Consider the following 12,911-nt stretch of genomic DNA (forward strand, 5'->3'; position numbering starts at 1 on the left):
TGTGGAGGGACCGTGCGACGGGGAAAAAAACATTGGTAACACTTTATTTTAGGGATACATCTATTAGCACTAATACATACAATGTTCCTGTATAAGTAACTTGTAAGGCATGTACAGAACAAAATCAAACATTTGTTAGGCATGTATTCGCAAATGTCTTGTTCATGCACAATAAGGGATTTATTACCAATTTAACCTTAGTAAGGACTTAGTGGTCCTTAGCATTTGCTTAGTACATGCCTTACAAGGTACTTATGCAGGCATTAACATTGCATGTATTGGTGCTAATAGATGTATCCCTAAAATAAAGTGTTACCAAAACATCAACTTCCAATCGTGTTTCAACAGGACAGCTCTGCTTTCTGTGACTATCTGACCGCACCATTTAAAACTTATGCACGAAACATGAACGGCAATTTGACAAAACGGCTGTAGGTTTTGGATGTTGTCGTCAATGCCATTCAATGGTCATCTGTACAAAAGAGTAGCGCCTGTCTGCCTCTAAGATGAGAACCTGTGCTGAGTAGCCACCTCTGTGCTCTGTTACAAGGAGAGTTCATGGAAATTACAGTGTGAAATGTATGCTATTTAAATGCTACACAATTTATGAACAGCATTTTGACATACAGTAAATAGATTTTCTGGTAACACTTTCTATGAAGCCCATATCTATAGCGCATTATGAGCGCATTTATAACAAATTATAATGTGCATTATAATTACTTACAATGCATTATGACTACACCCATGATATTTCATGATGCTTTATGTTAACAGTTATGAGTAACCATGAATCTAGCTTATAATGCTTTATAAATCCAAGGGTGTTATAAGTGCTCATGACTGGTTATAAACTACAGGCTGACTGATAAGGCTTAGGACTTCTGCACACCGGCTCCGACAAAGTGCGGCGCACTTTTGCTTCCGACAGAATTCGGACCCCCAAACCAAATTTCACACGAACATAGCATTGGTAGTCAATGGGCGGCGCCGACAAAATAGAACTTGTCTCTAATTGCTATCCGACATCGGAGAATGTCCACGGACATCGGCGCCAGTGTGCGTGGTTCTATTGAAAACAATGGAATCGAGTACTTATATCCCTCTATGCACAGACCTGGATGATAAACTGTCATAAGGACTCATAAGATGCTATAATGTTCCATGTGAGATCATAAGTTGTCAATGTGTGCTCTAAGTAAAGTGAAGTTCTTATGGATGCATCTATAATGCACATCTATAATGCATCATGATGTACTATAAGCCCCATCAGCCAGCCTGTAGTTTATATCCAGTCACGAGCACTTATGATACCCTTGGATTTATAAAGCGTTATAAACTAGATGCATGGTTATTCATAACTGTTAACATAAAGCATCATGGGACATCATGGGTGTAGTCGTAATGCATTGTAAGTAATTATAATACACATTATAATTTGTTATAAATGCACTCATAATGCGCTATAGATATGGGCTTCATAGAAAGTGTTACCGATTTTCTTTGTTTAACAAAATGTTGGTCTTAAAAAAAGAACAAAATATCCCAAAAAATTAACCTGACAAAGGGAGTCGTCTTACATTCAGAATTGGGCTATATTCGGCCTAATGTGGGTATGTATGTATGTACTGTACATGTAATGCTTGTTTTACTTGACTGTTCATGTGTTGTTCCACAGGGGGGAGCTCTTCTGGGTGAAGTGAATGCCTTGCACACTGCATTTCCTGAAAACCCCAGTGAACAGTACAAAACACAGTGCCAGATTGTTCTGGAAGGCCTGGGTCTTGAGCACCTCCTACATGCTGAACTTCAGAGACTTGACCGGTAAAACGCCTAGCCATCTTTTTTTGTTCCTCCAGTTAAGACAAGGCCCCTGTTTTTGCTGTTACCAGAATGGCAATGACCAAGTCGCAATGTGTTTGTTACTTAAGTGTTACTACTAAGTGTTACTAATGTGTTCTGTTGTAGTAGTGTAGCACTATGGTAGTCTTTTATATGATTAACACAGCGTTCCTCTGATAGAACGATGCATTTCATGAGGCTACGATACGTGCATGATTACAGCATGACTGATTGGCATGACTCTCTAATACAAAAATAGCTTTTTTTTATTTTACATGGTCAGTCACAATGCAGGCCTTTAATGTGACATAATGCCAGAGGTGTAACCTCCACTTATCATTGTTGTGAATTAAGTTGAACCCACAGACACTTTTGGCGCAGCTAATTACACAGTAAACTCAGAGACCTCAGAGGATAATTGACGGTTTGTCACTGTCAAGACAGCAATCGTGAGATTTAAGGCAATTTTTTAAAAAATGTTGTAAATGTTTTATTACAGGCTCAAGAAGAGCACCTCTGGAGACTCAGGAGAGGGGAGCGGTGACGACAAGGGTCCACCGAGCGCCATAAGCCCGAGACAGGCAGGCACACAGCACCAAGACTCCCAAGACGGTCTGGGCTGGTTCCACTCTTTGCATCAGCAGGACGTTGTGGAAGAGACACAACCATCTTCCCTCCCAATACCACCAACACCACCACCCAAACCACTTCCACCAGCGCGGATAGCAACGCGTCCAAACTCCACTATGGAACTACGGCCACCACAGAGGCAGCAGCAGCAGGGGGAGGAGGAGGGGCACCCGACCCACGCTGGTGCCCAGCAGCATAGGGAAGAGGCTGGCAGCACCAGGAACACGCTGGCAGGAAAAGTAATGGAGAAGAAGAAGAGTGGGCAGGAGGAGGAGGAGGAGAAGAAGCAAAGAGGGCGGAGCGAGAGTGAGAGAGAGAAGCAGCAGCATGTGGCCGTGGTGGCGAGTGACCACAGCAGTATGTCATCCGAGTCTGCCGCTACCTCAGGCGATCCTGACTCCGTGGTGCTGCGAGTTTCCAAGAAACTCCATCGGAAGCGCTTGAAGGAGCGCATGTCGGAAACCGAGCCGCCCTCCCTAGTGCACCAGGAGGGTGTGTCGCTACCCCAGTCCTCCGGGGGAGCTGTATCCGACAAGCCTGACCTGCTGGATGAGCTAGACCAGCTTTTCTCCTCCTCCTCAGCGGATCCGTTGCCAACGCACAGCAGCACGCCCGTCGCGGGAAAGAGGCGTCCATCAAGAAGAGCCGGCGACCCTTTTTCAGCTGCTGATCCTTCCAGCGACGGCGAGGACCTGCAGAGCAAATTCACAGGCTTCGCTTTTAAGCCCAGGGACAGAATGCATCACACAGATGCCCCACAAACTAGCAAGATCGCCGCCAACCCACCTCCTAAACCTGTTGAGTCAACTAGTGTGAGGAGAGATGGTGTTGAGAAGAAGGCAATGGGTAAGGGACCTGATGGCAAACAGTCTTGCTCTGCTGAGGAGAGTAGCTCTAAATCACCAGCAGATGGCGCCCACAGTACAGACAACAGCAGCAGCAGCAGGCTCAGACTGAGGGCTCTGTCTGAGGCAGCGGCAGCCAATGAGCAAGCTCCTGGAGGAGGGGGGTCACGTGACCGGGCAAACCGAGAAGAAAGAGGAAGTGTTGCTGGTGCTGTATCGGTTGAGTCGGGTGTAGCAGGGGGGTCAGAGGTGAAGCGTCGTCAGCGGCTGCTGCAGAGGCTGAGCTCCATGACGACAGCATCGGTGGCGGTGGTGGAGGGCAAAACTGCGACGTCGGCATGTTTTGATGATGATAACGATGGTGGTGGTGTTCCACCTGCATCAGACACTCACACTTCTTCACCCTCCACCACGGTCACTGCTACCCCCCGAACCCCTGACCAGAGCAGGGCCAAAGTCGCATCCACCACTCTCGCCAAACTCTCCCGCTTCTCTTTCCTGGCCTCGCCGTCTCCTGAAAAGACGACCACCAACGCCACTGTAACAGTAGCACCGGAGACAACAGCAACTTCACACAGCAAGCCACACAAAGCAATATTATCAGACAGCACCAATACAACAACACACACGCAAACGCACAAACCCCCGTCAGCACTCACAGCAACAAACAGAAGTGCAATATTATCCTCGACGGACAATAGTCTGCATGCAAAGCGGCCGGGGGGGAGCACAACTCATGCGCAGAGCATACTAATCAGCACCAAGACAGACAACCCCATAGAGACGCTCACAGAGCCACAGAAAACAACGGCCACAACAGTAGGCGCAGACACAGGGACTCCCAGTGCTAAGCAGCCGGTGCCAGGGGAACCAGGGAACCCCAACAAGAGGAAGTGCTTTCAGCTGGGATCAGGATCCGGAGCTGGAAAACCGGGCCTTTTCTCCGGCCTGTCCCTCTTCAGCTCAGCTGATCTGGAGGACGATGACTCCTTGCTGGATCTGGAGTGGAGTGATGACGGGCCGAGCAAGAGAGCCAAGATGTGAATTTCAATCATTTCGATCGAACGTTTTTCAGGGGGGGGAGAACAAAGGGAGAGGGGGGAGACTGGGTATTGGACTGAGCAAACAAGCAAGAGTACATAATTACTGGAATTATGAATACCACCAAAAAGATGTATTTTTGGCAACACTGTTGCCTTGATTTAACCGAGATACAAGACATTCTTCTAAACAGCATCTGCTGGTTCATTAAGGACATATCAATTATCAAATTTCAAATATGGAAAGATGAAGATGAATTATGTTTCTCTTTTTGTTACACAATTACAATATAAAAAAAATACATCATCTTGTAATGACTTTCATCTCTTGCAATTTGCATTAAATTCTACCACTTAAAAATGAAATGTGCTTGCGTGTCACGAGAGAGTGAGCGAGCTCGTGCATGACTGTATGACCCATGTACATATGACATTACATTAATTGATTCTTTTATCCTAAGACGATTTATAGTTCTTAAAGTACAAGGTATCACAGTAGTTACAGGCCATGGAGCTTTGTGCGGTTAGGTGCCTTATGCCCAAGAGCACATCATCCATGGATGACGGTACAAGAGGACAACCACCACAATCTTTCTATTGTTATGGAATTCAGATCTGCAACCTCCTGGTCACAGGACTAACTCCCTAACCTTTTGAGCACAGCTCCCAGACACACTTTCAATAGCTTTGTGAATTACAGACCTTTACAGACAATGGAGATGAGCTCACAATGAATGAATGAATGAATGAATGAAACTTTATTGTCATTGTACAGGTACAACGAAATTGGTAAAGTGCAGATGCTCACGGTGCTTAAAAATCAACAAAGAAACCTATATATATACTGTATAAAAATAATTCAGATTTTAAAAAGTCAGCTGTGCAAAATTAAGTGTGTAGATTGCTTTTGGATAAAAACTGTCTTTTAGCCTGTTTTGTACCCAGAGCCCTGTAACGCCTGCCTGATGGCAGCAACTCAAACCGTTTATGTCCAATATGGTAGGGGTCTCTGATGATTTGCTTGGCTTTCTTTAGACAGGAATGAGGAAAAATAACTCAAATCAATATGGAAGATGAATGACCCTTGAAATACGAAGCAAAAGCATTTTGTCTGACGCCATCTCTGTTCCAAATTTATGCTTGGAATAGTATCGGTTTGCTTCAGCGCAGGAGATGAGAACATGGCTGTTGTCATGGAGACAATTGAGGCCATTCCTCAGGGATGTTTTAGAAGTGGAGCTGAGAAGCTAATAGGATCAAGTGAAGCCCGTGGTCTAGTTCAGAACCAGCACAGAGAGCATTGCTTGGTAAATGTTTTTTTTTTCCCTTCTTTTTATTTGTAAAAGTTGTTTGTCAGATATGCCAGTAAATGCTATCATTGAGGCAGCCGTAGCTCTAATGGTTAGGGAGTGGATCCATGAATCAAGAGGTTGTAGGTTCTGTATCTGATGGCCCCAAACTGTCTGGCTCTGATGGCTGGGGAGGTGTACTTGTTAATTTAAAAAAAAAACCATCATCTACCGATGTCTTGGCATCCTTTTCAAATTCTGCCATAATTGAATGATTGTTTCATTTTCTGATTGTTTGCGTTATTATCATCTTCAAATGTCATATTAAAAACGAAACAAAAATGTACTGTGACTAAAACCTTGTCGTAGTCACTAACATCCTTGGTGGGCTACCTGGTGCCCGCAGGTGCCACATTGGTGACACATGTTCCAGATCATGGCTGACGTGCCCTGGGGCTTGGAAAAGGTACCTAACATTGCATTGCTTCAGAGACTATAATCCAAACCCTCCATGCTAAATAACTCTTAAGTCACTTTGGATGAAAGTGTCAGTTAAGTGTAATGTAATGTAAAAAGGCGAAGCAGTAATTGGTATGCGCTATATTTAAAACAGGGCACCACTGTCAAGGGCAAGGCCCCCATGGCCTGCCAAGGTAATATGCTGTGGGTCCCTGGCCCTATGTACCCAGCTCTGCCCCTAGCTAGGGATCTGTAATATGTGAACTCTCACCAGAATGTGTTCCACCTTCCTTCAAAACATCCATCTGGAGTTATGCCATAGGTGTAGGTCTTCAAATGTGTGGTTTAACCCATTGTGTCCTGGAGACACACATACACTGCATTCAGTTTCTTGAGATTTTAGCTGTTTTATTGAATGAACACATTCTAAGACTAAACGAGGGTCCTAGCTTTTAAATGCAACTCATTTCATGTTTGTATGTCCTTCGGAGGCTGAGATATTTAGGATTTAATAGGCAGAGGGCACCCTTTCCCAAAAAGGGCTTAGGACAAAATTGGTTTAAAAAAAAGAGTCCTTGCACGTGATTGGGGAAACACTTGTCTGACATTTTCAATGAACTGCTACTTTAACTACTCATAGATTGGAAAACACCATTAAAATTATAGATTCAATGTCGATGGGTGAATCCATGTGAGCGCCTATTGTTGCTGAAACAACTGTAATGTTTTACTTATTTCCCCCCTTCTTCACTATGCTGAAAATTTGACCAAGTCACATCTCTGAAAATCATATAAGGTCAAATTATACCTGCCTTTTTAATGTTTTAATCATAACTTGTGTTACACAAGATGTGGCTGATTCAAACTGTGGGTGACCCCTTTAAAATATGAACCTGTATTGCTACATTTGAACCAAATAGCTGAACATTAATGTATTTCTTGGTATTGCAATATCCTCACAGTATTTGTGTTTTTCGTAAAAGCATCTTAGGCGCTTTCCCAAATTCCAAAATGCGAGGACCATCATTATCGTTATTTGTATATCAATATCTCAGGTTGCGGGTTAAAAAAAGTCCTACTTTAGAGTGGACTGATCTCATGCATTAGCTCCAGGTCTACTCTGAACATGATTTATCCTGTAATATTATTGACCTCTTCCGAATGACGTACTCAGTATTATTGTGGGATAAAGTTTGTTGGGTGGGGTAGGCCTGTCTGCACTGTAGTGTAGTCAATGGCAGACAATGAGGGTGCCTTGCCTTGAGTGGCATGGTTTTATTTGGAAATGTGGTTTTGTGGGTTACAGAAGTGGGGTGAGCCGGAGGTAAGATGAGGAGGTAATGGACTCAAGCATCCTGCTGACCCGGCACGAGTCTCATCAATAATGGACTCTTATTGATTTAGTATTTCATCCTGCACCAGGCAGGAGTTGTGTGTGTGTGTGTGCTCATGGGTGCTCGTAGTGTCTGTTGCTTGTTTCTCCAGGGCCCCTCCGATGAAGATGCAAGATTCAAGGTCATGTTTTTCACTCATCTACAGTGAATGTTATATACGTACAGGTATGTACAGTATTTCACACACAGAGATATGCACTGTATTTCATCCTGTACAGGGAGATGGATGCCTGTGTGCCGGATACCGTTTCTTCAGGCCTCTTCATACTATACATAGAAGTTGACTTCCTGCCCCCCCCAAAAAAAAAAAACGTGTTGAAGATGGGAGATTTAGTCATTCATTGATTTTTCAGTGTGTTAGCCTTTGTTTTTTGCACAAGTTGTGGCAGCTTAGAGTATGCAGTACAGAACATTATTAAACATTCCACTGAAAAACATATTTTGCTCTCTTTTTCAGTGGTTTTGGCTAATGCTGACCGAATAATTTAGGGGGTGAGTGAGTGCAGTCTTTTTTTTCTTCTTTTACAGTTGTGAAGGGGAACCTCCGAGAAGGAAGGAAAATCTGCTTATTCAGGAGGTGGGGTACAACAGCTCTTAACCACCAGCTCTCCACAGCAGACTGTTTTGACAGCTAAGAAACGCTTGAGAGCAAGCAGACTGTTGTGTTTGTGTCAGAAGCATATGTTTGAGCACATGGATAGTTAGACATGATGATGGTCGCTCTGGTTCTTCTCAAGTGCTGCAGCAGAAAGGGGCTCTCTGCTGTTGTGCCTTCTTGACTTCACAGTTGAGCTTTCTTCATTTGGCACCTTGCCCTCCTCGGATTGTTCTTGGAAACTGTGGCATGGCGTGTGATCCAACCCTCTGAGGTAAGTCCAGGCACTAGAAAAAAGCAAGAAAATGGAGGAATGGAGGCAGGCATTACAGCGCCTTTGTTTGCGAAGACTAAATTTAGTCATGAATTCAAGCAGTCTCTTCCTGACCATTTGGATTTCACTGCTCAAGTGGAAAAATAGCCTGTATAGTCTATAATCTATGGTGTATATAGGCCTACTCGCACTGTTTTCAATGTGTTTTGAGGTTTGCCCAGGTGTTCAGAGGTGCTGAAGCCTCTTGTACGTACTCCATGTACAGTCAGCTCAGCTCCAGACCATCAATCACAACAAGGTTATGTAACCACAGCAAAAGCATCTCAGGAAAGCATGTTGTTACAGGTTGCTGCACACCACAAATGTTGGAGGGAGGCGATCCTGATGAAATTGATTGACGACAGATTTGCTACCAGGTGTGTGCTTTCTTGCATTAAAATATGTGATCAATGACATTCAGTACATACTTCTTTGTTTGTGTTATGTATGTGTGTTATGTGCTCCTGTCAAGCAGAGGTAAAACATTGGGCAAACATATTCATAGTTAATAACAAAGTGGAATGCAAAAACTTAGCTGGGGTGTTTATTTGTTTTCCCTTTACAAGGAGAAAAGTAAAACTGCTCTTCGTTGAACAGTGTGGACAATAACTGTAGCCTGAGGTCTGAGGGGGGGGGGTCATTTACCCCTGCACACAGGGCCGTCCTGTATTGATGTTTGGGGCCCTATTAGGACCTTGGCAGGATGTCTTGGAGGCCCTATCAGTCTTTTGCCCTGGGGCCCTGTGTGCTATGTCTTCTCTGGGAGGAGTATTGATCCCTAAGTGGTGCCTGTGCCAGGGGCAGACATGCCTAAAGTACAGAAGATGTAGAAATGAACAAAACATAAAAATCCTCATTGGATACTGATTAGGTACAGTGCAATAACTGGTGTAACAGCCATGTCATATCCTATTTCGGGCCACTTCAAATTCATCCGAGTACTATGAACCACAAACCCCTGCACTTTAGTCCTAAATTGAAGGCAGCCTCCTTTAAAACAGACCCCACCTTCTCTAGATCCCCTGAATATAACTTAATTGTATTGCAAATGTATTTTCTAGGATTCCATAACAAAATATGTCATATATCATGTGAAGCTGCATAACATTAAAATTACATTGGGGGGCGGATAAAATCGCCTCAAGGGCCGCAAATGGCCCTCGAGACATAGGTTCCCCACCCCTGTCTACGTCATATATCTCTGGTCAGGGGTACGAGAAGGCCGTATAGCAGGACCTTTAACACCATGAAACGGGGCCACAGGCTCAAACCTAATAGCAAACAGGTTGTCCCCTGGAGACAAGCCACCCTTGCTCACACACACTGATTTTTAATAGACTCTGTTTGACTGCAGTTGATCCAGGGGCTTTGATGTTTCTCCCCCTCTGAGACGGGTCAAAGGATGTGAGTGTGTTTGACATCAGAGCAAGGTACTGTATGTGAAACGTTAGTCCTTATGTTGTGTATTTGATTGAAAGAAGAAAAGAAGTGCATCTGTGTGTCTTTTTTCTAGTTACGTTTACTTGTCTGTCTCCCGTCGATGCATCTGATGACAACACAGAAGCGTGTGGAATTACCTCTTTGTTGCAAGGCAAATGTGGTCAAAGTGTGCCGGTTCTCAAATTCTCAGCTCAATTCAAGTCAAATGAGTCCGAACACTAGATAGAAGGCCACCGGCTGAGCTTCCCTTTTACATTTACCAACAGTATGTACTACCATTTACCTATACTAACCTCTCATGTCAGACAAATATGTTCGCAGTACATGTGCAGTGTTCATTTGACTCTTAGAATCTAACTAATTGGTCTCAAAATGTTGCATTGACACTGCAAAATGCACTGTGTGTGATATGACCCGTTTCTGCCGGGGAGAAAAAAGCACTTGGCTTGAAATACATCCGGTATAGCTACAGCACATTTCAAAACTAACCTGAGCGGCATTTGGAGAGAAAAGGCCATTGGCTGAGCAGTAAGTTCCGTGTCTCCATGCTCAGTTTCACTTGCAACGTTCACCTCAGCACTGCACTTCCTCCACACACAGTAGCTTCTGCACTGGCATGAAGTGCACATGCGGAAACCAGAGGGTGAGTCTGAAATATCTTATGATATGATATATACGTATATATGATTGTTGAAATCACCAACTTGTTTGTCATGAAGCTTTTTGCCAGGTGGATTTTTAATGGAGGTGCATGTTAAGGGCCTGTGATTTCACCTCCAAGTTTCAACAGTTGCTTGTTTTATTTGTGATTGGGAAAATATTCCTTGTAGGACTACACATACAACACACACTTTCTTTTTTCAAAAGCTTTGTAGAAGACGGATATGTGGTATTGTCTCTGTGCTTAACTTAAATGTAACCTTCTGCATCTGTGTGATTCATCTGTGATACGTACGGTATCAAGCCCTCACAGGAAGTTTGTATTGAGGTGGCGTGAATAGCCTGTCTGGCGGAAGTTTGTATATCTGTGTCATATAGATCAATACATATCCTCTTTTATGTGGGGACGTAGCTGCAACTGATATGGGAGTAACAGTAATAGCAAAGGTGTAATTACATGGATGTGCGTGTGTGTGTGTGTGTGTGTTAGAGAGAGAGAGAGAGAGAGAGAGAGAGAGAGAGTGTGAGTGAGTGAGTGAGTGAGTGAGTGAGTGAGTGAGTGAGTTAGAGTGTGTGTGTGTGTGTGTGTGTGTGTGTGTGTGTGTGTGTGTTAGAGAGTGTGTGTGTGTTTAGTTACGCTGAGACTGGGCCACTCGTTTCCTGACCTCGAGACAGGAAATGGAGGGGGAGGGGAGTTGGGCGGGAGTTGCCTGCTTGGAGCGGCTGATAACATGAAAACACAGATTCAATCCTGACGCCACGCTTGTTTCACTAAGGTCCCTATGGCCTACACTTTCAACACAACAATCTGGGACTCTGTCACATAGATGGCATGTCCTAGATTGACACAGGCGTCATAGGGTGACTACATGCGAGATGGGTTGAACAGTCAACACACGAGAGAGAGAGAGAAGCTGCTGAGAGGAAATGTTTTTGTTTTTGGTGAGAAGTGAACTACTTGTTAGTCAGGAGTCACCCACCGGGGGCTGTAGAAGTTCAAAGGGGCCAGTTATCCCGGGCTCAGAGAAATGGGGGGCCCAGCTTTGTGTATTCTCAATGCATTGCATGTATTGGATTAGGGGGTCCTGCAGATGAATTTGTCCCGGGCCTGGCCAAAGCTGCTAGCAACCCTGCTCACACTAGCAGTAGATTAAAAAAAAAAAAAAATCTGTGTTGTACTGAAGTATAGCCTACTGCAGTGCTGTAGTTTTACAGCAGTTTTGCTGCAAATTAATATAGTGCTTTGAACACTAGAAAACGTCATACTCCATATGTCCACACTTCATATGGGCAACTTTGCTCCGTCCATAAAACCATGCAAATGTGAACAGTGTGCGGAAGCTTTCTTTGCTTCAACTTTGCTCCGTCACAACACACACAGCATACACTACAAATAGGTAGCTACGTCACAGAACAGGCATTCACTCTGGAAGAAAGTACCGTTTCTACTACCAGCCATAGAAATTCGGAGTGTTTTTCTTCCCGTTGTTGGCCTCTGAAGGACTTGTTTTGTCTTCCGCCTCCCCCCAAAAATTCCCTGTCTGCAAGCTAAAGGTTTTTATTTCATGCAATATTTGGGGGGTGAGCAACAGACGGAGATTGTCAACAGAATGAAACGTGGTCTTTGTTACACAACTGAGCCATGACCCCTCTCTCTCTCTCTCTCTCTCTCTCTCTCTCTGCCTCTCCCTCTCCCTCCTTCTCTCTTTCTCTCTCTCTCTCTTTCTTTCTCTTCCCGCTCCCCACCCACCCCCGGCCTTAAGTTCATTCATGTTGCCAAATTTGACATGTAACAAAATAAACAATGAAAGTGATAACAGATAACAGATATTGAAACGATACCATAAATAGGTCAACAAGCAGTCTAGAATGTAGACTGAATGTTGGAGTATTCTCCCTCTCTCTCTCTCTCTCTCTCTCTCTCTCTCTCTCTCTCTCTCTCCTCATCCCTCTCTGTCTCAGCTCGTCTTCAGGGAGAGAGCAGGCCTCGCTGCGCTCCTCTGAGATCCCCCTGTTGTCGTGGAGACCAATAGCGGTGTCACGCCGTGCCAGGCATCTGCTTGCTGTTTGTGCATGTCTGCTTTGTCCACACACACACACACACACACACACACACACACACACACACACACACACACACACACACACACACACACACACACACACACTTGTCGTGCTATCTTCATGAGGACAGTTATTGACACATTACAATATACAGTAAGAATGCCGAGCTGTGTCCAGACCAAACTCATCCATTATCCCTATAACCTTGCACTGTTTTCCATTGCCAAGACAACACTGCTAATACTGTAGCTGTGTGGAGAGGACCAATTTTGTGTCTTTTTTTCTAGTGTTACATGCACACACACACACACACACACACACACACACACACACACACACA

At 44.3% G+C, this 12,911-nt stretch overlaps 2 protein-coding genes across 2 annotated transcripts in view; both read left to right on the plus strand.

Moving 5' to 3' along the window:
• The window catches only part of mcm9 (minichromosome maintenance 9 homologous recombination repair factor), a 42,279-nt gene extending 37,511 nt beyond the window's left edge, over positions 1-4,768 (plus strand). The window contains exons 13-14 of the mRNA XM_063222290.1: positions 1,679-1,824; positions 2,342-4,768. Coding sequence (XP_063078360.1) covers positions 1,679-1,824; positions 2,342-4,361 — 2,166 coding nt within the window. The 3' untranslated portion in view covers positions 4,362-4,768. The remainder of the gene's footprint in view (positions 1-1,678; positions 1,825-2,341) is intronic.
• A 5,652-nt stretch (positions 4,769-10,420) lies between these two features.
• The window catches only part of cep85l (centrosomal protein 85, like), a 97,828-nt gene continuing 95,337 nt past the window's right edge, over positions 10,421-12,911 (plus strand). The window contains exon 1 of the mRNA XM_063222860.1: positions 10,421-10,490. Within this exon, the coding sequence (XP_063078930.1) occupies positions 10,475-10,490 (16 nt within the window). The 5' untranslated portion in view covers positions 10,421-10,474. The remainder of the gene's footprint in view (positions 10,491-12,911) is intronic.

The sequence above is a fragment of the Engraulis encrasicolus genome, chromosome 18, assembly GCF_034702125.1.
Source record: "Engraulis encrasicolus isolate BLACKSEA-1 chromosome 18, IST_EnEncr_1.0, whole genome shotgun sequence".
NCBI classification, from domain to species: domain Eukaryota; kingdom Metazoa; phylum Chordata; class Actinopteri; order Clupeiformes; family Engraulidae; genus Engraulis; species Engraulis encrasicolus.